The sequence below is a fragment of the Plectropomus leopardus genome, chromosome 8, assembly GCF_026936395.1.
Source record: "Plectropomus leopardus strain MGB_pleo_1.0 chromosome 8, ASM2693639v1, whole genome shotgun sequence".
Lineage (NCBI taxonomy): Eukaryota > Metazoa > Chordata > Actinopteri > Perciformes > Serranidae > Plectropomus > Plectropomus leopardus.
In genome coordinates this window covers 26,111,951-26,136,965 of record NC_142183.1, presented here as the reverse complement: position 1 = coordinate 26,136,965, position 25,015 = coordinate 26,111,951, and the positions used below count along the sequence as shown (strand labels likewise).

Here is a 25,015-nt window from a genome sequence, read left to right as displayed (position 1 = left end):
TATTTGTTATTCATCATAGTATAGAGATTATACAGTTATTTCTTATATACAGTCAGTTTAATACCACAAAACTTACCCGTCAAAGTCGACAGTCGAAGTTTTAAAACCGGCTTCCTGCTTTCCGTAGTTTGAGCCAACTCGGTACGTTGGCAACATGGCGTCCTCAGATGTCCACGTCCGAATATGTGAACAAGAAATACTCAAATATGACTTGGAAATCAAAGCTCTCATCCAGGTGCGAGTACTTGTTTGGTAAGATTACGTAGCGCCGCGTCAGGACACGCCGGTGTTTGAGCTTGTCATGTCACGGAACCGTGTCGTTGTGTGTTAGCATTGATGCTACATGTCGTGTTTGAGCTGCAGTCAGCCGGTGCACCGGCAGCTCGAGCTGCTCTTTATCAGGATGAGCTGCTGCTGCCAGAGGAGCAAACGTGATTTAACTTTGCTTTTTTGGTGACATGAATCCATACTAATAAGTCCAGGTGATATTTAAACTGTGAAATGGAAACTGAAGGTGAACGAATAGGAAACTGGACTCAAGTATCGCAAATGAGGTATAAATGAAGGCTGAAGCGTCTCTGTCGGTCTGTACACGTTTTAACAGTTTGACACCAGTTTTGGGAGACGGGGTCTTGTTTCTGAACAGTAATACAGGCTGTCACTCTCCTGCTGGTGCTCTCAAACTTCAAAATATCACACTCAGAAAGCTAAAGTGCTTCAACTCCCAGTATCCATTTGCTTCGTACTGAATTACAATATCTCTTTGATTCTTTGTAAAATAAAATCAAACAAAAAAGCCATAAAGACCTCCCAAATTATCGGGAAATGTATATCTGATTAAAACAAATAAGATGTGTATGTCTTAGTTTAAATCTCCCTTGTACAATCTAATGTTATCTGTATTATTGTTTTTGTTTTATGTTGTGTTTGTTTTATTATTTTTCTTTCTTTTTATTTTTTAAAAAAATGTTTTGGATATTTTACTAAAATGGTCCTTTTCAGTGCTTTAAAATGAATTATATACCTGTGCAATATAGTGTATAAATTTGAAAAATGTTCAACAAAAAAAAAATGCTATGAATGAAGGTAGCGTTAGTCTCAGTTAGAGGGAAGTGATATAGATTTCTAGCAGGATAAACATGCTTCAAATAAGACCAGTGTTTGTCGAGTTTTATCTTTTTTTTCACCAATTGTTTATTTATTTTTTTCACACTTTTTATTGTATGCTAATAACAGCTGATAGTTGTTGTTTTTTAATTTAATTTAATTTATTATTTTTATTTTTACTGAATAAGCTGCTTAGTGCTGACCTGGGTTTTTGGCGAGTTTGGTTAGCTTTTTTCTGTCACCAGTTTTTTCCCCCACACTTTTTATTGTATGCTAATAACACAGCTGATGATGGTTTTTTGTTTTGTTTTGTTTTGTTTTTTTAAATGCGATTTATTTTATTTATTTTCATTATTTTCTTTTTTTCTTTTTACTGATTGAGCAGCTTAGTGCTTGCCAGTGTTTACTGAGTTTGGTTAACTTTTTTCCACACCTGTTTTTAGAGTATGCTAATAATGTATCTGATATGTTTTTAAATGTCATTTTACTGAATTGGCCACTTATAGTTGAAATTGATCAATTAGTCCATTACTGAAAAGACAGTTTTTGATGATTGATTAATGGTTGAAGTCATTTTTTAAGCAAAAAAATGTCCAGATTTTCAGTTTACTCTGTTTTAGATCAATATACTTTTTTTTTGGCAACTGTGCATCCGGGGGGAAAAAAAGAATTTTTACGTCTGTTTGGACTGTGGAAAATTGCTATTAAGTTGTTTAATTTTTAAAACAATTTTGGTCGCCCATATTGACAGATTATTACCACCTGACAGACTGATGCTCCTCGTACTTTTAGTGACTTTCAGTGATAGCTCATCCTGAGAAACCAGCTCAAGCTGTCAGATCACTGATTGTCCAACAGGCTTTCTTTGCAGTCATGAATGAGAGCAACATATTGATACTAATAACTTCACCTGACGACGAAAACATCTATTCACGTGTCTCTCTCATCCTTGTTTTGATGTCTCACCAGGACATTAATGAGTGCACGGGCCCTCAAAACAAGCTGACAGAACTGAACGCTGAAGTGAAAAAGAGTTTCCACAATCTCAGGTTGCGGATTCAGGTAAGAAACATTGTTTGTGAACATCTCTGCAAACATGACATAACCTCATCATAGGCTGCCCATTAGCCACTCACTCTTGGTTGTATTATCATTTTATTGATTGGGACACTTTTGTGCTATTTTGTTTTTTTGTTGACAGGATTTTGAGCAGATGGCCATGGAGCAGGACAAAGAGTCAGACAAGCAAGCTTTGATGAGTCAGGTGGAGGGACACAGAAAACAGATGCTGAGGTAGAGGCTACCATTTCCTGACCTGTATAAATATTAACTGTTGTGCATTTTGTCTCATTTATGTTTTGACAGTCCTGCTAAACAGGCGAAAGAGAAGCATGTGAAAATTCCCTGCTTGCCTTGCATAATGTCTTTTTTTTAATGTCAATTTATTTTATTTTGAATGTTTTTGCAGTAACCAGACGGGTTGGAGGAAAGCCAACCTGGCCAGCAAACTGTCCATAGACAATATGGAGAAACAGGCACTTCTTAATGGAGGAGATAGTGCTGTGAGACAGAGGTGAGCTGATGTGTTTTACTTGTTAGTCAGTCTCATAAACGATATGCATTAAGAGACAGGGATCAGCTTTATGTCTTGGCAGTGTATTCGTCTCAATGTTTTGATTAGAAAAATAGATAGTTTTACATCCTTCTAGTCATTTTACAGGATGCATTTAATTACCACAAGCCTTTTGTATAAATTGCATGTCTTGTTTTTATCTCTTTCTCAGGAAGATGACCAAAGAGGGCCTGGCTCAGACAACCAGTGACATTACAGAGAACCTTATGAGCATCAGCCGGATGATGGCACAGCAGGTTCAGCAGAGCGAGGAGACCATGACGTCATTAGGTTAGTAAGAGAAACAGCTGACAAAAAGAGTGTTTCGGCAAAATTACTCATTATCTTTTAGTACCACGGGCACCAGCTACTCGAGATGTTACGGTGTTGTTGAACTTGTCTTCACGATTTCTGGTTGTCCGCTCCATTCTTGTGAAGGCAGTATCTGAACAACGCCTTGATGGAATTTCTTCAAATTTGGCACAAACATCTACTTGGACTCAGCAGTAAATTTATTACATTTTGGTGGTCAACGGTCAAGATTTTTGTAATTGGTCCGTCCCATTCTCGTGGACAGGCCTTGAGGAAATTTCCTCAAACGTCCACTTGAATCAACAATAGACTGATGAGAATTAAGTGGTCAAAGTTCACCGTGACCTTGTATCCATCTCATTTTTGTGAACCCACTGTCTCAAGCATGCTTTGAGGGGATTCCCTCAAATTTGGCACAAATGTCCACTTATAGATTTTGGTTGTCAAAGGTCATTGTGACCTTGTTTTTGACCATAACTCAAGAATTGATACGCAAATAATGACAAAATGTCACACAAATGTCTGACGGTGTAAAATGATAAAGTGATGACATTTTATTTCCTAAAGGTGAAAGGTAAACTTCACTGTGACATCATAATGTTCTGCAAAAACACTTTTCTGGAGATTATCCAATGTCATATCTCAGGAACAGAAGGGAAGCTTTTCACTGAAATGTTGATGTCATCTTGAAACTGTGCTGATTGTAGATTGTGCTGTCTGGTTGAAGATGTGTGCAAAGCATTCTCGTTTTAGAATTTATGGCTTCTTTGCCGTGACATCCATATTTGAAGCACTGTCAACACTCATTGCTACATATAAGTCTGAAAATCCGCGGTCATAAACTGCAACTTGACTAGTTCATGAAGGCATACAATTGTATGGTAATTGTTAATTGTAGTTTTTAGATTAGAAGGGCATTAAAGGGGAGCACCCGCTTGTTTATGGAGCCTCTCACTGTATCACTGTATTGCCATGGTTACTTTAGGTCGACATACAACTTTATGTCCACTAATTTTAGAAGACTTTAATGGATTTACAGTATTTGTTTTAATGCAAGTGCTAATTACGGATTTTCCCTTTGAAGCAACCTCCTCGAGGACAATCCAAGAGACCAATGAGGAATTCAAGACCATGACGGGGACCATCCAGCTTGGGAGGAAACTCATCACCAAGTACAACCGCAGAGAGCTCACCGACAAACTGCTCATCTTCCTGGCGCTCGCCCTCTTCCTCGCCACTGTTCTCTACATCCTGAAGAAGAGACTGTTCCCCTTCCTATAGACCAGGTACCTTTTTGAGGAGCTCTTACCACATACAGTACTTTCCATGGTCAAATGATTTAAACAACCTTCACTGCCTGGGTGTCATATTACACACACATCACACGAGTGTCTGCTTGGTGGAATGTGGACCACTCATTCTGCTGAACTGTGACGTTGCAGAGAGTGAAATATTGTCCGGAAAAGGTGAAGATAAACCTACACAACTGTAGTTCCAAGCAGTGTTTTATTTAGTGAAAAGGCTCCTGTTCATCATACAAAGGGAACATTTCATCCCTCTGGGAAAGAAGATGTACATGTTGGTAGCGCAAAATGTGTCAAAGGGCCATATTTGACGAGTAAGAGAGTATTCCTGTGTAGTGCATTTAATGTAATCAGCTGTTAGAGGAGATGGACGACCCCGATCAGTCTTTTATACATTCCCAGTACGAATGTTGTTTTCATATCTTTATTTCGTATCATATATTAGGTCCATACTATAGAACGCAATTGTATTGTCAGACACCTAAAATATCCTCTCAGTTTGCTTCAAATGATGCCATGATCATAGATAATGTGTTGGTTATGAAACTCATCTTTGTGTGCGACACACAATGGGCTCTTAGAGATGGAAAAAAAAATGTGAATGCAATTTTAGTAAAATCTGACCTTCACAAAACAAGTGCCAATACGCTTTTGTTGGCATGAATGTCCTTAAAACAATGCTATAGCTGTATCCATTAATTGCTATAAAACAATAGTAGTATTAGAAGTCAAAATGTTAAGGACATCTGCTTTGTAAAAAAAAATAGGACTTAAGAAGCAAACAGAAACAACAAGGGGCCTCCTTCATACGTTCCTCACTAACTGATGTTTTAACCAAACCATTTTTCATTACCTGTCATTGTGCAAGTGATGCAATGATGATGAAACAAGCATTTTGCTTAATTGTTATTTATAAGGATAGAACTGTATAATTACTATCAGGTATAATTTATTACAGTAATATGATAACTCAAAGCTATATTATAAAATTATAATACTGTAATGGCTTTTAACTTTGATCCAAACCCAACTGCACTCTCTCAGTTTGTGTTTCACCAGCTGGATAATCAGAGCAGTGCTTGCACTTGTGTATGCACTTCAAATTTATGTTTTATTCAGTTAGTGTGCGCACTTGTCTCCGTGTCGGCCCATGTAAGCTCGGCTCTGTTCTGCAGCGGAGCAGAAAAGCTCAGAAAAGTCAGTGCCAGTGATCACACTGGCAGAGATCTAGCAGCATGCATCTCTGCCTTTCTTCAGATAAGACCCGGAAAAGCAGATTATTCCGACCCGTTTCCCTCTCCCTTTCCACTGTGGGTGGAGGGTGAGGGGAGATATTTTTAGGTTTGTGTGGCGCTGTTATCTGACGTTGCCTTTTCAACACCTTGGAGGAGAGGGTGGCCAGAGGAGCTACATGACCTTGCTACCCTGTCTGCAATTGCCTGGCATTGCCATTCTTTATTTTATATATCTAAATGTTGTCAGTATTGATTTATCAATAAACACAGTCTTCTGGCTTGATGTTTGACATATTTCTCAAACATGTGTATGTGAGGATGTGCTGTTTGAGATCGGAGACATCGGAGCATGTGTGGAGAGACCTGAGAGATGCCTAAGCGTCTCTTACTTGTGTAAAGTGGTGGCAGTTGGGCAGAGCCCGTTCACATATAACTGCACACTTAGGCAAGGCTTCTGCCTCTCTGTCAAGCAAATTGGACTATTCTTGCATTTAGTACCATGATAGTGTCAATCAAGTGTTTGGGTTTGTATGTGGACAAGTGGACCGGGCTCTCAGGGGAGCGTACACGGCACCACATTGACGGCGTAAACACAGAAACAGGACATATTGTCTGCAACTCTGTTTTCAAGTAGTTTTTTCTATAGCTTTGCTCAGTTACTTATCTGTAACATTATTTGTCAGTTCAAATTTTAAATCCAACACAGTAATAAAGTAACAAACTTGTAAAAGTTTCACAAAAAAAGTCTTTAATAATCAAGTATACTGTCCAAAAATATAGAAATATCTTGGATCAACTCATCAACTCGAGACTTAAATGTGTCCTCATATTATTTAAAAGTACAGAGAAAAGGTCACCAACTTCCAGGATCGCGTTTGTATAGAAAATACGTGTACACGCAATACAGTTTATGAAAAATCAAAATGTTCATAGTTCCGTGTAATTACAAACATCTCCTTGCTGGACCTGATTTAATAACATTTAATACAGGTCAAGGTCATGGCTCACCGCCATCTCTGTCCCAGTAACGTTAAGCATGTGTGTACACGCGGCTGACAGCGGGTTGTAAAAAGTGTAAACTTTTAACAACCTTTTAACCTTGTTTAAGAATATTGAAGGAAGCTTTCTAATAGCCACTTGAACATTTTAACCAGACACAAACCATATGAGCGTTGAACAAATCTAAGGGTCCTTTATGTGGATCTACTGTATATAACCAGCTTAACCAGACACATGGATTATATACTACATCCATAATTATTCACTGTTATATATCATATAATGTAGACTTGAAATTGTTCTATTATCATTGTTGTTTTTTTAAATGTATTTCTTAATGGTTTAGGAATTAATAGCCACCCAAGTATTACATTACACAACCTAAAGCAATGATGATGAATAGTAGCATGTCAATAATATTAATAATAATAACAACAGCTCATAAAGAATGAATCATATTCCACAGTCTAAATTGTTACAATTAGATTGTATTTTTTCATTGTTAAATACAGTGATTTTTTTCAAGGTAAAAATGTTACTTTTATTATTTGCTTTACTATTACACTTTGACATTTTGTCAGAAAATAAAATTAACGATGGAACTTTTTTTTAAATTCAAAAATGGTCGGGCAAGAAAAGCGCTTTAAAGGAAGCATTTTAAGAACTGTGGCTTCAACTCTTTTTTAAATTTGTATTTATTTTATTTATTAATTTTTGAAAAATATTTGCTTAAATGCCACGACTGTTTGTTAATGTCACGGAAATAAATACAAAAAAGTGTAGACTATTTTGACAAATATCTTTGATGAAAACAAAAACGAAAAACTACCAAACTAAGTAGGCTAATTAAATATAAGAGAAGTTACACAAACTCCGCAAAGTCTCGACACATTTAAAAATGCATGCTGTCACAAAATAATCCCGTTAAACTGAGTAAATAACGCGAATATTTGATATTGAGTCTACCATGTCCTAATGCCATGTAACGAAGACACCCCATTACTAGAGGGAAATGTGCTCTGCACATTATTCAAGTCCCCGACCCCAAAGTTCATGTAATTCCCGCTGTTGGAGGATCCCTGCATAGTTTGCATTGTGGCTGCGGGATAATTACACGCATAGTTTGTGTTGCAGCCGGGGCTGGTGTAGTTACTGAAAGCCGGATAGTTGTTATAAGTGAAATGGTTGATGTGGCCCATACTGTAGGAGGGGTTGTAGGTGGCTGTGTCTGTCGCCAGGCAGGGCTTCCCGTCCCGCACCAGCACCGGCACCGACACCCTCCTGGGCGGCGGCAGAGACACCATCTCCAGGCTCTGGTCCTGCCTCTGCCGCTTACACTTGTACCTCCTGTTCTGAAACCAGATCTTCACCTGGGTCGGGGTGAGTTTGAGCACCCCGGCGAGGTGGTCCCTCTCCGGGGCGGACAGGTATCTCTGCTGCTTGAAGCGGCGCTCCAGCTCGTACACCTGCGCCTGGGAGAAGAGGACCCGCGGCTTCCTGCGTCTCCGGGGCTTGGGTCGGTCCGGATCCTCGGTTTTTATCTCCTCGACGGGCTCGGCCGGCGGGCTGAAATCCTCTGATTTAGCGAAGAGAAAGAAACAGTTGGAAAATGTATTTAAGAAGGTGCAAACGTTACTTCTTACGAGAGTGGTTAGATGCATATTTATTATCATCATTAACACTATTTTCACTACTGCTAGTACCGGCAAATAATACTACTAATAATACTAATAATAGTATATCATACGGCTATTTGTTGTATCATATTAAGGTTCGTTTGCTTATGCCAGCTCTACCACTATATGTGATTTAGCTCCCCTGGTCGCCTATGATGCATTCACTGTGAACTCTAAAGAAATAAAACATTTTACATGAATAATACACAGAAAATATAGATTTAATAAAGTAGGCTATTCGATGGCGTATATGTCAGTGCAACTTTTATACTCTAAAAAAATGATTATATAGATCTAAAAAAAGGCGGACATCAACACGGTTATTTTTTAAATTTAAAAATTCCGGTTTCAAAGACATGGATAAAAATGTTCCCAGTATTATTGCTTTAATGGAGTTCATCTGATGCGTTTTGCATAAACCAAAGCGCACGAGCCAGTGGGCCTCATTTTGCACAGGCCTACAAAAAAATCTCCCTGTCATCAGCTCACCTTTTCTTCGTTTCCCATCAAATGCGTCTGATTTTCCATCCTTAACTATGTCCATCTCCATGAGCGATTTCCCATAAAAAGTCGTCGCAAAGTTGAGCGCATTGCCTCTGCCGGCCCTGGACTCGTGGAGGTCTTCTCCAAACAGCGAGCCGGAGGCGGACATGTCCCGGAGAGGCTCCTGCTTCAGACGGGCCAGCATACAGGAGGAAGAGGTGGTGGTGGAGGAAGAGGATGTCGGCACGGTGCAGCAGTCCATACGAGAAGAAACGTCCAGAGGAGACACCATAACGTCGTGACCCTGCTCCAAGTTTAATATATCCTTTACAGAGAAGGGAGTGGACGTGCTGCTGGGGCTGGGAAACATTGCCAAGAACTGGAAAAAGAAACCTATTAACCTGTCATGTGGATGTAACAAAAAAGATGTCAACAAACTCCCTCTCCTTCCTGGTAATATTTACTGGATTTAAGTATTAGTTTGGTATAGCGGACTGATCTTGAGTGAAGTGTGCATTTTGAATGTCAACTCTGTCTCCAAACTTTTTTTCTTGGCCTCCCTCTCCTCCCGGTGACGCAGGGAGGGGGGAGCCAGTGGGACCCTCTGTTTGGAGCCACTGGTACTCCCATTTCATGACGTAAGGTGATATCTGGTTTGGCTGATTTTGCTTACAGACCTAAATGTGTGTAATCACTGCAAACAGTGGTGGAATGTAACTAAGTACATTTACTCAAGTACTATACTTAAGTACGTACTTGAGGCACATGTACTTAACTTGAGTATTTTCTTTCAACGCTACTTTACACTTTTAATCATTTCAGAGGGAAATATTTTACTTCACCACATTTATCTTACAGCTTTAGTTTCTAGTTAAGATTTTGCATTAAAATCATAAGAAAATTATATAAAATATGATAAAACGAATTAAATATTATTTAGCCAATTCACTGAGAATTTTTGCAACTACTTTGGTAAACATTTAAATCCGTTATTTCTATTTATTTTATTTATTTATTTACATTTTTACAAATAATTTCAGTTTTTTTAAATGTTTTTTATGCATTGGGTACTTTTACCTTTAACACTTTAAAGAATATTTTCCTAATTATACTTGCATTTATTTAAGGAACATTTCCTATGCATGACTTTTTCTTATATATAGTATCGTATCTTCCCAGTGCTGTATTACTGCTATTATTTAAGTAAAGGAGGTAACACTTGTATTTTATTATAACACTATTATAAAAAAAACACTTGCTGTTAAGTGTTACCGCGAAGGAACTGCATACTTTTACCAATGACTGCAAATAGACCAAACATTCAACAGAACGCATTGTTCTCTTTCCCAAATAAATTTTTTAAAAACATTTCCCTAAGTCAGCCATATTTTTATATTATGCATTGGTTTAGGATAGCCATGAGTCATTGCGCACAATGCAAACGCGTTTCCAGTGAATTCTAAAAGGTCAGCATTAGGACGGATGTTTACACATCTTCAAGTACCAAGAGAAATGATTTATCTCACAGCGTGCACATCAAAAGTGTGTAATAACGACTGAGGAGCCAAACTTGCACCATTTAGGGTACTGAGGGAGGAATTAGCAGGAGTCGATGGTGCTCGTGCATTGGTTTGGGGGTGTCAGCGCGTCCCTCATCCACGGGAAACTGAGCAGACAAGCATTTAGGAAAGAGGGGATCAGACAACAGGTTGGATCCCCGAACACGGAACCTGAAACCAGCAGCGACACACTCTGCTGTCTGCCTCCGAGTGATCCTGGAGCCACTGTCTGCGTTATCAGCACGTGATAACAGACGACAACAAACCTGCACAAACTCCCACCCACGCTGCAGGCCAGGTCATCCAAAAGATGTGTCATATATGACACCCAAAGTTTCAACAGCCCAGTTTTATTGCTTTAAAGCGTTTGATTTCGCTGATTTTTTGTCCGCTTTAAATTTCAGTGATCACTGCCGTCACCTCCAGCTGTGCACTTTTTAGCAAAAGACGGCGTCAATTAAACACACAATCAGTGATTTATGGAATTAACAACAACAAAGTGCAAATCATTTCGCCGGACAGCAGTAAAACAGGAGACAACCGTGCGTAATGACGCACACGCGTGTTTCCCCCCGCACGGTTGGCACTAAACCTGCTATTAATGCCTGTGGAGACGGTCACAGGAGACAGACAGTATTATCGTTTGTTTTATCTTCAGCGTTTAGCACAGCTACGGGGTAAATGGGTCCCCCTGTCTCCGACCCAGCGATGGTGTTTATAGTTTTAAAGACTATTTGTGCGCCTCGAGAGCTGATGAATGGCCGTAAAATCTTTCTCAGGCGCAGTGAGAGTCAACACTGGCCCTGCTCTTGCTGTAATAATTGGCGAAATAAAGTAAACGCACGGGGGAGGGTGGGGCACAAGACGAATGTTTTCATCTTGATTGATTTCCACTGGCTTTTCGTGGTTTGAATCTAATGCTTCGCTGTTTTCTGTGTTTAATTGCAAAGAGAAATTCAAAATCCAATCAATTAATCCTGAAGGATGATAGATTATCCACCAATTAAACGCGTCTTCGCCTCTAACTGACAGTAAACCATTCAGTCAACTGTAAATTGAACATGACAGGTCTGGCATGTGTTTCATATCCTTAATGCTCCGTCCTGCAGCAGCCCCGCGCTCCCCTTTCAACTGTCTTTCTGCAGCACATCTCCAACTCAGATAAAGCGTCAGATAAGGTTGCTTAAAAACTTCCGCTGCACGAACGAGTGGGTATTTTGAGTGTTGCGTGTTGGAGTGAGGAGTCTGTCCGTGCGCGCGCGCGTGTGTGTGTTACCCAAATTAACATTTTTGTCTCATTCCTAAACCTTCCTGGTGGCGCGCGACGCTGCTTCATAATGGACTCTCTCTGTCCCGGAGGCCTTTTGGTAATTTAGATCCATTAACTGTTTACTGATTAGACTAATTGGAGTGCAACAGGCTCATTAGGATGTAATCCGGTTAAGAATGACATGGTTTACATTTTACACTTTCTCCATAACCCCCCTGCTGGCCTCTTCAAAATGTCAGTGCCTTGCAGTGGCCTATCTAAAACTTTTTTAGCAGTTTCCCCACTTTCAAAACTTTGCATGTGAGAAATTTAATTGTAAGGTGTAAATGTTAACCTGTTATTCACATGACACTTTTTCAGCATTTCCACAGGTGAGGTTCAGATGTTATATGGTTTGCTGAAGGGTTTTGGGGTTTTTTTTTGCCGCAGCCGCATAATTTGAAAGGGACATAAAGTATTGTTATGCAAGGTTAAAATCTTCTGTTTATTCTGTCTTATTGCTTTATTTAATCTGACCCAGTCACATACCGATGCTTAAACCTCAGTAGGAAATCTCCCAAGTGTTACCTTTACCCTGACCTGACTTACAAAGTGATTCAAATGTGTAGTCGCAGAGAAATCTTATTTTAATTTTGGGCATGTAGTTTTCGAGCAGAGGCCTGAGCCAGAGGCTACTAAAGAAGAGGTTAAAGTAGTCATTCTGAAGAATGGTCTTCTGTTGAATTCTTACACTAAATAAGCTCCATGTGAATGTTTTAGGTCCTTCAGCTGGTGTTTGTTGTAACTATATAATGTGCTGTTGGCTTGTTTAAATTTTTTAACTGTTGTACATACTTTTCTATTTTATTATGTAATGCTGAGTAGCTAACTTCATCCATCAATAGCAAGTAAAAAAAAATCAGCTTTTCCCTTGAAATGTTGAGGCGGAAATGTAGAAAGTTAAAATGAAGAACAAGTGCTTCAAAATGTTGAAGAGAAATACGATGTATTATCAACCCCTGGTGCACTGTTGAAAAGCTCAAATTAAAACCAAACTTACATTAAGATGAAGATTAAGATGAAGCCTGAAATAATTGTAACAAAATGTAAAATTAACATAGATACACATGCTTATATACATTGGACACATAAAATCACATTATACTGCTCTAAAGTAAAGAGAGGCCAAACACCAATGTACATAAATGTACAGACATATTAAAATATGCCTATATGCCAGTTAATAAATGCACAAAACATTAAAATAAAGTAAAATCAAATAAAGACTTTTTTAAACTTAGCAAATAAAGAGAGAGAAAGTGAGTTTTAAGAATTTAAACGAGGGCACGTGGTGAACTCGCCTGACCAGACAGACTCAAGGCTCGATAAGGAAAAGCCCACTCCCGATGCCTTTTGTCTGCAGCCAGAGGGGCCTGTTTGAAGATCTTCCAACACACCTCCATTCATACAGAAGTACAAGATCTGTGGTGGTGAAATCAGTAAAAACTCTAAACTTCATTGGCAGCCACTAAAAGCAGTGATGTGCTCTGTTGTTTTGAATACATCAAGAGTCTGGCTGCTGCTTTCTGATGAGACATTATGTAGTTTAGAGAAAACACCACTTTGTCTTGTCCACCTGTGAAAATGATAAAGGCTACTGTAGAAAGTTTTAAAAGACAGTTTCCTCCCTGGTGGTCACTTGTTTTCTTTTCCTAAGATTACACCTGACTGATTTGTCATATTTACAAAAATTTCAGTCAAAATTGAAACTTTTTGATAGGTTGAGGAGACAAAAATAAGCATACCAATCCTGTTACAACACTTAAGTGTTCGAATGCATTGACACCAAAACAAGGAGAACATTAGATCAAGAAACCAGCAACTTAAATCCATCAGTTACAGCAGTTAATGGAAACTCGTCTACCAATACAATGCTTCCGACTGAATATTTTCTTTTTTTATTGGCATTTCTGCTTTATTTTTTATAGCGAGAGAGATAGGAAAGACGTGAGAATGAGTGGAGGGGACATGCAATAAAGGGTTCAGGGCAGACTCAAACTCTGCAGGTCTTAATGGTATTGCTCCACCCAGTGAGCTACCAGGGCAGCCCATAGTGACACCACAGTGTTAAACACAACAAAGATAAATAGTTATTGTTTATCCCATATTTTACATCTTTCAACACCCATGGTACTGTGTTAATTTCACATTTTAACAACTTAAAAAGAAGTTCAGAAGTTACTGTAAATTACAGTTTTTATTGTTCTGCTAGTCTGCAAGATTATCTTAGAGTAAGCTTAATAAAACTTTATATTTTGAAAATAATTTATGCATTTAAAAAAAATCTAAAAGCGTTTAGTATTTACTGATGCATTGATTTTCCCTACTTGTTTGTTCTATAATTCTCTATGTTATCTTTATGTGTAAAGTGAAGTCAGCATGGCTCTCATAGATTGAAGTTGAGTTAACAATTTACCTACATAAACAGCTGACTCATTCATTCAGTATGTATATTGCAAGATTTTAAGAGTACAATGTAACCAGTTGTCTCAACTAATTCAGCAATAAAAGGTCCAACAATACAAAATGTATTAATTTAACATTAATCAAGTTTTTGCATTTATAGTGCAGACTGAAATGTCTCTATGCTTGAGTGACTGTTGACATGTAAGCAGTCACAAAAAAGAAAATATGAGCTCTATATGCTGAAATAATTTTTAATTTATATTTGAATGATATAATTGGATTGATCATTTTTTATAAATGAATTTACTGATGTGACAAAGATATGTCTCAATTAAGAATCTGGTAAATGACAGAAAAAAAATATAATTCTAAAGATATCAGTCAGTTTTTTTTCTCCTGCACAGCAACTATCATTCATTTTTGTCAAGAAAAAATGAAACAATAAAAAAGTGTTAGCAATAATGCATACAACCCATCACTGGCATTCAACCAGCTTCAGCGTGGCCTATCTTACTATAATACTAATTACAAGTCAACTTAACATCAATACTGACTGGACCTGAATTTAAAACCATCAAATTATGCAAACCCTTCAACATCAGATATCGCAGCCCTTGTGTGACCCAGCAGCTTTGTAGCCTGATATGCTGTAAATCCATATGACCACCTGTTTTTCCATCTTTCTTTTCAAGTGTTCATTAGATATTCTATTTCCCAGTATACCTCCTTATTCCCTCATGTATAAATGCATGGTTGATACTGCTTTCAGTCCAAGGTCGGGCCTTTGGCAACTGCATTCTCACGCTGTGTCTCCACCTCTGCTGCACGCTGGATGTTTCTGATCATATCAGTAACGGTGAAGATATCACGAACTGATTTAAACACGACTGATGTGGTGTGCTGGCTGATGAGTTAAACTTTGTGTGTCCTGTCCATCACTCCCTTTTGAGTTACACCACCACCTGGTGGCCATTCCAAGAACATACTCAAACTCGGTTTAGTATGTTCATTTATGATGACGATGTGGATTTTTACAACAAGAAAGATCATAGTTGAAGGCTTTTTGTGGCAAAGATCATTAGGAGGTCAGCCTGTTTTATCACTTATAGCGTGAGCAAGCGCTGATCTGGCATCAGGCTGTTGTAACTGGAAACTAACTGACTATGGCAGCAATGTCAAGTGCCATCTGTCTGTGCATCATTTGTCTTGTCTGTGATGGAGGGAGCAGCATCCCCTTCATCTATGCTCCATCCTCTGCCTCCTCCCACCCACCTCCCAAGCCCTGACTCACACTCCCCAGGTCATGTTCATAGGCTTGGCAAAGCTTCACACAGTCCGCTGCTGAGTTCAAGGTGATGTTAGGGCCCCTGGGGGGCATAAGAGGATGGTTTTTACTCTGTGGCTGCTTTAGTTTTGTCTACAGCTGATGTTTGAGGTCAGCAGTGGGATACTGCTGTATTGTAGCTTATGAGCTGATGAATGGATTTTAAGGGACAGGTTGTGCCCTGTTGACATGTGCAAAGTCAGTATGAAAACAAGATTTTAAAGGGGCACTTCGGTGATTTAGTACTGTACTCAAAACTGGAGCAGCAGAGGCTGAGATGTACTAAAATGTAGTCCGGTGATACTCAGTTTAGCCCTTATGAGATGCCGGCTGAATCACTGTGGGAATTATTTTTTTGTACTTTTAGTACACATAAGGTGCTATAGTGTATAAAACAGCATCAAAGTAGAGCTTGTTTATCAAAATAAGTGCCAGTGGAGGATCCCCAGCATCCCTGACAGAGGGCCAAGCTGAGACCCTAATGTCCTGAAATCCTAGAAATGTCCTAAATCCTAGAAATGTACTAAAATCCTAGAAATGTCATAAAATACTTGAAATGTCATAAAATCTTAGAAACATCCTAAAATCCGAGAAACATCCTTAACCCCTAAAAATTTCATCAAATCTTAGAAACATGGCTCCTGGTTTCCTGGCATTTTGCAGTAGTGGCCCCCAAGCAAAGCAGTTTGAGTATCCTTGTTGTAGTCCTTTGTTTGATGGATACTACATTTCCTTAACATCCTTAAAGGGACAGTTTGGCCATCTTTGAAGTTCTGTTGTATGAGATAGCCTAGTTTTCTATAATCAGTGTATTATCTACCATTTATGCCAGTCAGCATGCATCTAGTTTGAAGCACAGCAGAGTACTAAGTATAAATATAAATAAAATAAATTAAAACACCAAAAAATCCCAACATGGGCTCATTTGCAATTTCGTAAAGAATTTCTAATCTTCTTAATCAGGCCATGATTTTTCAGAGCAACTGCCACCACAGTCATGTGACACGGGCCACCTAAATATGACAGGGCTGTTTTGGTACAAACCCAATTCCAACCAAATTAGGATGCTATGGAAAAAGTTAACAAAAACAGAATGCAATGATTTTCAAATTATTTTACACTGATATTCAGTTGAATACAGTACAAAGACAAAATACTTAATGTTCAAACGGATAATTAAAAAAAAAATGTAAGTAAATAAGTAAATATACACTTATTCTGAATTTGATGCCTGCAACAACTTGCAAATAAATTGGGACAGGGGCGTATTTGCCTCTGTGTAACATGACCTTTTCTTTTAACAACACAGTAAGCCTTTTGGACCTGAGGACACTAACTGTTGAATTTCTGAAAGTGAAATGGTTCCCATTTCTGCTTGATACATGATTTAGTTGCTCAAAAGTCTGGGTTCTTTGTCATCATATTTTGTCCTTGATAATTCTCCACACATTTTCAAGGGTAGTCAGGTCTGGACTGCAGGCAGACCAGCATAGTGCCCGCACTCTTTCATTCTAAAGCCTCGCTCTTGTAACAGGATGTGGTTTGGTATCATCTTGCCGAAATAAGCAATGACCGGAGGTCTGGATGGCAGCATATGATGCTCTAAACTTGTATGTACCTTTCAGCATTCATTGTGCCTTCACAGATGTGCAAGTTACCCATGATGCAATGGGCACTAACACACCCCCACACCATCACAGATGTTGGCTTTCGAACTTTGCACTGGTAATAGCCTGGATGGTCATTTTCCTCTTTACCTATATAACATCCATGATTTCCAAAAATAATTTGAAGCATAAACTCATCAGACCACAGCAAACTCCACATGTCATCTCAGATGAGCTCAGGCCCAGAGAAGTCTGTGGTGTTTCTGGATGTTGTTGATATTTGGCTTTTGCTCTGCATGATAGTCTTAACTTGCATTAGTAGATGGAGTGATGAACTGTGTTTACTGATGGTGGTATCCAAAGTGTTCCTAAGCCCATGATACCCTCTGTACATCCTCTGGACGCAGTTCATGCAGTGCAGCCTGAGAGGTCAAAGGTCATAGACATTCAATGTTGGCACCTTTCCCCTTATGTATCGAGATTCCTCTGGATTCTCTGAATCTTTTGATTATATTATGGATTGTAGACAGTGAAATCCCTAAATTCTTTGCAGCTGTACATTTTTTTTTTTTTTTTTTAAAAATCTTTAATTTTTAGACTATTTGTCCACACAGATTCCTGCTGATTTGAAATCTCTACAGTTTATCCTTCTTAATGAGACTGAAATCTCAAACCAGCCCGAGATTATCCGAATGACATGATCTAAATTATTTTCTCAGACATTAGAAACCTCCCTCAAGAGCCACTGAAGATGTTATACATGAATCCATTGTTAAAATTATATCGTAAAATTTCATAGCTCCCCTCAATAGCTTGCTGTTACATTGCACTATATTTCTATATACTATTGTACAATTATGACTGTTGCAGTGCTGGAGAGTAACTAGAAATTCTTGCTCCTCCTGTAGACCTCTGGTATACTCTCCACTTTTCTGGTCAACTTCAGTGGGATCTGCTATATGCAGATGGTTTTTGTTGTGTTAGTACATAGATTCACCAGAGGAGGGCAGCATCACACAGTAGTTTACTTACTTTCCCACAATCATACCTCAAACTCATCATGTCTTTTTGGATGGAATAATTATCACTGAATATTGTATCTCATCATTACGCCATATTCAGGTTGCAGATTGGAGATAGAAAAGTCCTGCAATGCTACTTCTGCATTCACAGCAGGTAAGACCAACTGGCTTGTTTCCTATAAGTGTGTTTATCTGATGTGTTCATGTGAACGTTTCCAACTCTAAATTATACTCGTCTGCTGTATTAGGAGCTATGTAATTTCCCTAATGCTCAGCCTATTTGTAAATATACAGTATAGCTCTGCGCCCTTCTTTGTCCCCTCTTTAAATATTGGTTTTCATGAGCATGAGCTCATCGTACTAGAGTTCTCCAGTGACCCAGGACCAACTATGTGCCCTGAGGTTTGCAGCGTCTCTCCACGAGTCTGCATGTGCTGTATCAGCTGCCGTCGCTTTATGGCCCTTAACTTGCCCAGCCTTCCCTGAGCCCATTTAACATGCTGACTGCTCTATTTTCCATGCAATTGGAGTTGACCAAGAAATGAGGTAAGAGCATTGCTAATAGGCTAAATGACCAACATTGTAATAAGGCTTGCCGGAGCAGCTTGATTACCACACTTGGCCCTGATGGATAATTCATGTGGAGACAAAAGGTGGCGTGGAAAGAGCACTGGTCTCTGTGCACGTCTCTGGTCAAGGAGTGTGCCCACATATCAGGTCCTGACACAAACACATAAGCACACACTGTCAGCTGTGACGTACATATATCGCCCTGGAGGCTACCGAGTCATTGGCGTCACGCTTCCTGTGCAAAAACTCTGGTGGTACACTCACACATAAACACATCATTCAGTGACTCTGAATCCATTTTCGTCACCTCTAATTGCATGGCGACTTCTGCAGCGTTAAGAGCATCGGTCATTGTGTCGTCATCTTGGCACAGAGATTGTGTCTGGACACTGCTTCATCCAACTCCAGCCCATTATTCTCAGTATTTGACGGCAGAGTTCAGGGACCACCAACATGACGGCTTGACCCACGTCCCAGGCACTCACTATGAGGTCTGTTGAGCAGGTTAAAACACAACTAAGCAATTTAGAAAAGGGCTAATTTTAACAGAACCAAGCCACCAAGTCACCTTAGTAGGCACAGGGCTGCGTAAGGTTACTGTACGTCCACTGTGTTTGTGTGTGAGAGTGAGAGACTAATGTGTGTCCTCTTCCTGTCTTTCCTCACTGCCTGTCTCTCCCTCTCTAATGGGGACAGTATGAGAAGAGAGCTTGTGCTCCGTCTGGACCTTTCTAATTGCCCCTGCCACAGAGGCCTGATACAGCAAGACCCTGTGTTCCCAGCAGGTCAGGCGTGTGTGTGTGTGTGTGTGTGTGTGTGTGTGTGTGTGTGTGTGTGTGTTTGTGTGTGTGTGTGTGTGTGTGTGTGTGTGTGTGTGTGTGTGTGTGTGTGTGTGTGTGTGTGTGTGTGTGTGTGTGTGAGAGAGAGAGCGAGAGAGAGAGAGAGAGAGAGAGAGACCTGGGCAGACAGAATCATCACTCAGGTGGTGCTCCCTTGGCTCCACCACACACATTCAGGCCCCACATAGAGAACACCATTCATTATAAATATCAGCGCCACGGGAGCAGAGCAGGAGTGGTGGGAAGAGATATGAGAGGGGGAGGAGAAGGTGAAGGAGGAGAGGGCAGGACAGAGAGATGAGCAAAGGAGATGGGAGATATTTGTTCGAAGGTAGCTCAAAAAACTGCAGAAACAAACTTCTTTGTCAACCCTCTGTGTCGAGAAAAAGCTTTGTAGGCACTGGTGGACAGTGACGAAGTACATTCACTTAAGTGCTAGGGATGCAGCATATTTGATTTTTTGCTGCTATGCAATATATAACAACTCATTTGGCTGATAACCAATATTGATTTATCCAATCATACCCAATCATCAAGTCTCTTCTGTAGTGGAATTACTCTTATTGTGATGTCCCACCAGCAGATGGAGACATGAAATACAGTGCCTTTCATTGTATATAATATTCATTGTGTAAAATAAGAAAAATAATTCAGGTTGATGTTTTCCATGTATTCATTTTGAAAAAAAAAATCACTTTGTGATACCTTGAACCTTTGTCAATTAAAAAAAAAAATAGTTCGTGATATCGTCAGAAAACAAAATGTTGGCCGATTTTGATATTTGATAATAAAGCCAATATCTGCTAATACTGATGATGTGCCGCTATTATCGTGCATCCCTATTAAGTACTGTGCTTAAGTACAGTTGTTAATTGTACTTTACTTGAGTATTATTTTTCTTTGGAAACTTATTACTTTGACTCCACTACATTTGAAAAACAAATATTGTACTTTTATCTCCACTTCATTTCTTTGAAGGCTCTTCTTTCTTGTTACATTTGCTTTTAAGTCAGCAAGATATTTTTTTTTCTTTTCTAAACTGCAAAAGTTCAACAACTGTGAACATGCAGTTCTGCATGTTTGTTTGTCGAAATGGTGTTCTTGTACCTCTGCCTCGTGCACGTGCTACTCAGACTGGGCAATTCATCAGTAGAGACAGCTAGAAAAGGAGAGGTCATTAGCAGGCGATTGCATTTGGTTGTGTGATGTAAGTGATGGCTATGGCAGCAGACTGAGATGAACATTCCCCACTGGATCACCCATGGCTATACCTCAAGTCCATGTTTGAAGTTTTTGAAATGAAGAGCGATTTGTATTGTTTTAAATGTTTAGTCTTTTTACCGTGCACACACTTCATCACGTCCTACAAGAATTCGCCATCCAACAGGAGAAAGCATGCCAATTTTTATTTCTAAGGGCATCTCTATTTGCTTTGCATAGGGGTGCACCATATTGGATATACAACTAATCATTTGACCAATAACTGACTTTTTCACCCACCTAGTTTAAGTTATCACCAAGTCTCTGTAGTGGAATTAACATCATATTATGCATAACCTTATCGTGATAGCCCACCAGTAGATGGAGACATGAAATACAATGCTTGTCAGTGTATGTAATATGCATTCATTATGCAAAATAAGAAAAATGCTTCAATTTAGGGTTGATGTTTTTGACATATTCATTTTGTCAAAAAAACCCAACAAAATATTGTTTGCAATATTCACAGAAATCAGCACGTTGGCCAATTTTCATATTTCATTTTAAAGCCAATAGCTGCTGATACTGATGACGTGCAAGTATTATTGTGCATCCCTACCTTTGTGGCATAATTAACAAGCTTTTCATCCCATACTTTCTACAAGCAAGTAAGTGCATTCAGTGGGTTTTTTTAAGAAACATTGGATTCTGAAATGTATTGTGACAGTACAAAATAATGCATCAAGATTTTGGGGGAAAAAAACAGTACTTTGAATACTTACGCATTTCTAAACGTAAGTACTCCAGTAATTTAATTCAAGTAATACTTTGATTCTGCAACTTCCACTTGTATTGGAGTAATATTTGACCAGGAGCATCTCTACTTTGACTCAAGTAAGAGAGTTGTGTACTTTGTCCACCACTGTTCGTAGGGCACATGCACGTATGCAGCTCCATCTTATGTGAGCACATAATCTTCCTCTCTGCTATACTGCCAGGCCAGGTTATGAAATCCACCCAGGGCCAGGTTACAAAAATCCTCTCTGTGGCATCTGCCAGGGAAGGCAGCTCCGTGTTGACAGATGGGCACAGCATTCCTGGGCCCCGGGCCTCGCCAGCGCTCTGCCAGGAGCCGGACTGAAGGAGCCATGGAGAGGCTGACTGGCATTTCTTTACACCTATGTGCTTAATTTCTGTGGCAACCTCGAGGCACGTACGACATGAGTTACATTCCTTGAATGCTGCTCCTTCAAACTGACACTCAGGGGCAGTGATGGGTGTAACTGGGGAATGAATAGGGTAGTGATGGGTGTGGATTCATGCATGGGTCTAATTTAATTAAAACGGCACTAAAATGGGATGAGGGTCATCATGATTTAGCAGATTCTCCTTGTTAATTTCCTGTGATGTAAAATCAGAGTTTTTTTCTGATTTTATTCACCATTCAGTGTTTTCTAGTGGTTTACCTCCACAGCTGAGGCTCAGTCCCATGCTGGCCCAGTTATGTGATCTATGTCCAGGCAGGGAAAAACAGTTCGACCCCTTCCCCCACGCCTCATGCTGCTTCCACAGGGATAGTGTTTTACATGCTCAAGGTGAGTGGAATACCAGCGCAGCTCCTGTTAGCTCTGCGCTTTACTCGCTCAGGGTCCTCCATCTCTCTGCCCTATCTAGCGCTGACCACCTGCTCCAACACTGTCCCCTAACCAGGTCACACTAATGAAACCTGCATGTGGCCACTTAGCAGCCGCCGCTCTAGGTGGACACAACAACACAGATGATAATAAGGGCAATAATATATGCTTTTTAGTTCTTTCTCTTTGCAAACGGAAGCCATTTTCTTGTGTTTTCGTGTGAAAAATAATGTACAGTACATTCTACTTTGCGATTCAGCAGAGCATTTGGAGCACAAATATAGCTTTGGCATGGCTGAACTTAATAGGCTGGCATTCTGCGAAACCATGCCACATTCTCCGCAATCACCACTCTTTAACATCTAGCACTGCATGGACACAATGTTCCAAGACGCAGTGCACAGAGGGTGCCCTGCCAACTCCTCAGACAGTGAGAGATTACAGTGATTACTCCTAAAGCAATCTCACTATGGACTGATGTATGCACGGGGGTACAAAAACAAAAGGGGGCTGCTACGGGAACATTAAGTTTCACAGCTGAGAACAAAAAAGGACCTGCAAAACGTGAGCGAGTCGTTGACCTCGAAATCACTGTTAAAACACAGTGTCCCCATTTGGTAATTATCCTCCTCCAGAGATGAGGTCAGGCTGAAAATCAGCTGAAAACAAAGTGGGATGATGATGGCAGCGGTGACAACAGGAGCGAGAGAATGAAAAGGAGAGGGGAAGAGGACATGACAGGGTGAAAATGAGTGAGAGAGAAGAGTGAGAGAGTGTGGTGGAACTCACTGCTTGGTGTGAGTGAGCATGGGAAATGCGTGGGACCATCACTGGCTCCAATGGGATCTGTTTGGTGACTGACGCACACGCACGGACATACATTTATGCATGGGTACTCACACACACACACACACACACACACACACACACACACACACACACACACACACACACACACACACACATAACTAAGTGTAGAGCTATTCATTCACTTTGGCTTCTCAGCAACCCTCCATTTAATGCTTGGCTGCAGCAGATGTCTGTCTGAGCAGTTATTTTTGCAGAATCTTCTTAAGATTTGCGCAAAGTCTTAATTTGGAGCACATTTCCTAATCTAAACAGTAAAAATCCGAAGTGATTCTTTCAACTTGTCAAGTGATGCTTTTCACTGGTAAAGGGGTGATGTAAAGACAGTGCTGTCTAAATTGCACCACCAGAGGGCAAAATCTGGTCAGAAACTATAATCTGTCATGCTCACATGCATGTACACACTGACACACACAAACCTATGTTCATGTGCCTACATGCACAGCTGCACACTCACCACTGTTTGGCACACACACAAGCCTTATGTCAGCATTTACATTCTTCCACTCGTGGTAACATATAGTATATACAACTTGCAGCGTAGACAGTTTATATTACACATTCTGTTGAATGTATGGAGCTGGATGTACAGCAGCTTTGCTGAGCACAGAATAATCTACAGCTGATATGTAGTGATTGACCCTTAAATCCCAACTGAATGTCATGTCAAGGAGGGAAAATGTGATGTATTAGAACCCATATAACCAAGATCAAACCTCCACGCAGCACAGGTAGCTGTCATGTTTGAGCAGGGAGGTCTTGAGGCTGACCCCCCTATAATCTCACCTGCCATCAAGTTATGGCTCCACCGCAGTCTGATTACCCTTTTGGAATAAGCCAATACAATTGAATCTGCTTGCAGTGAATCTGTGAATACATCTTTGATGAAGCAAAGGGCAGTTGTGAGCTGCAACGGTGTGTTGTGTGTCTCACAGCATCTACTGTATACGGCACGTTCAGCTCCATAGAGGTAAAGCTGAACAGCCCGCGCTTGTGCAGTTTTTTTTAATGATACATTTTTATGTTTCATATACATCTGTGGGAAGAAGTTAGCCATAGGTGGTTTAGGTCAGCTGTTGTCAAGCCCATGCTGAGGGGCTGAGGGAAACAGAGCCGCTGAGGGCCATGACGTGTGCTGTTACTGCATGCGTGTGCACTTTTATACGGCTTTAATTACAGACTGCGAACACAGACAGACTTGTTTATTCTGCTGCGTAGTATACACTGAGGCCTGGTTGGCACCACAAACACACGTGCCACACAGACACACACACATTGCTTTGTAGTAGTAAAAGTATCTATCCTGGACGGCGCAGCAGGTTGTACCTGCCAGTTGAGTGACTCACTTGTATTTCATGTCCATGAATTCAGTCATTTATGGATATCTGAGAGCAGGACATCATCACTAACACCCAAGGCCTACTTTTTTCATCATTTTTGTGATAAATCACTCACATCTTTTTCTACTTTGCAGACATTAAACAATTCAGAGTTTTCCAGAATCATAGTAAGCGATCAGCACCATAAAGTTGTATTCTAATTCCCTCAGCTTAAACAAACAGGCTATTTAAAGGGCATCAGCCTAACATAGGCTGCTTTATTTTGAGTAGACGAAGAAGGTATAAATAGACTTTGAGGAGTGCAACAAGCGAATGCTTCATATGAAATGGCTGGCGTTACATCATTGCCTGTGAGAGTGAAGTTCTGGAGAGGCGCTGGGCTCTCTGGGCCAGCCATTATGGTTTGTACTAATGTTCTGGTTTCACAATCCAAACATTCTAAGAGCTGTTATTTGCTCTCTTTTTCCCTTTTACTCAGTAATTCTGCTTCTTTTTTTCAGCCGAGCAAAGCTGTCAACAGAGAGGAGAAGCAGCTTTAAGTGGGAGACAGAAAAGGGATGGAGGGGGAGGAGGAGAGAGACGGGAAGAAGGGAGTTGAAAGGAGAGAAAG

At 40.0% G+C, this 25,015-nt stretch overlaps 2 protein-coding genes across 6 annotated transcripts in view; one reads left to right on the top strand and one right to left on the bottom strand.

Annotated features, from left to right (window-relative positions):
• Positions 1-81: 81 nt before the first annotated feature.
• LOC121948270 (vesicle transport protein SEC20) overlaps positions 82-25,015 on the top strand; it is a 48,552-nt gene continuing 23,618 nt past the window's right edge. For 3 of the 5 annotated variants that reach the window (XM_088081264.1, XM_042493615.2, XM_042493616.2), the window contains exons 1-6: positions 82-235; positions 2,077-2,169; positions 2,309-2,400; positions 2,576-2,680; positions 2,892-3,010; positions 4,116-4,317. In XM_088081264.1, the coding sequence (XP_087937390.1) occupies positions 155-235; positions 2,077-2,169; positions 2,309-2,400; positions 2,576-2,680; positions 2,892-3,010; positions 4,116-4,312 (687 nt within the window). In that variant the 5' untranslated portion in view covers positions 82-154 and the 3' untranslated portion in view covers positions 4,313-4,317. Of the gene's footprint in view, positions 236-2,076; positions 2,170-2,308; positions 2,401-2,575; positions 2,681-2,891; positions 3,011-4,115; positions 5,861-18,055; positions 18,110-25,015 lie in introns of those variants that run through there. The other 2 variants (XR_015777294.1, XM_042493614.2) reach the window with 2 other exon arrangements.
• On the bottom strand, positions 6,337-9,278 carry nkx2-5 (NK2 homeobox 5). The gene is made up of 2 exons (XM_042493613.2): positions 8,735-9,278; positions 6,337-8,145 (listed from the first exon to the last, which is right to left on the bottom strand). The coding sequence occupies exons 1-2, from the start codon at positions 9,096-9,098 to the stop codon at positions 7,532-7,534; spliced, it is 978 nt and encodes a 325-aa protein (XP_042349547.1). The 5' UTR covers positions 9,099-9,278; the 3' UTR covers positions 6,337-7,531.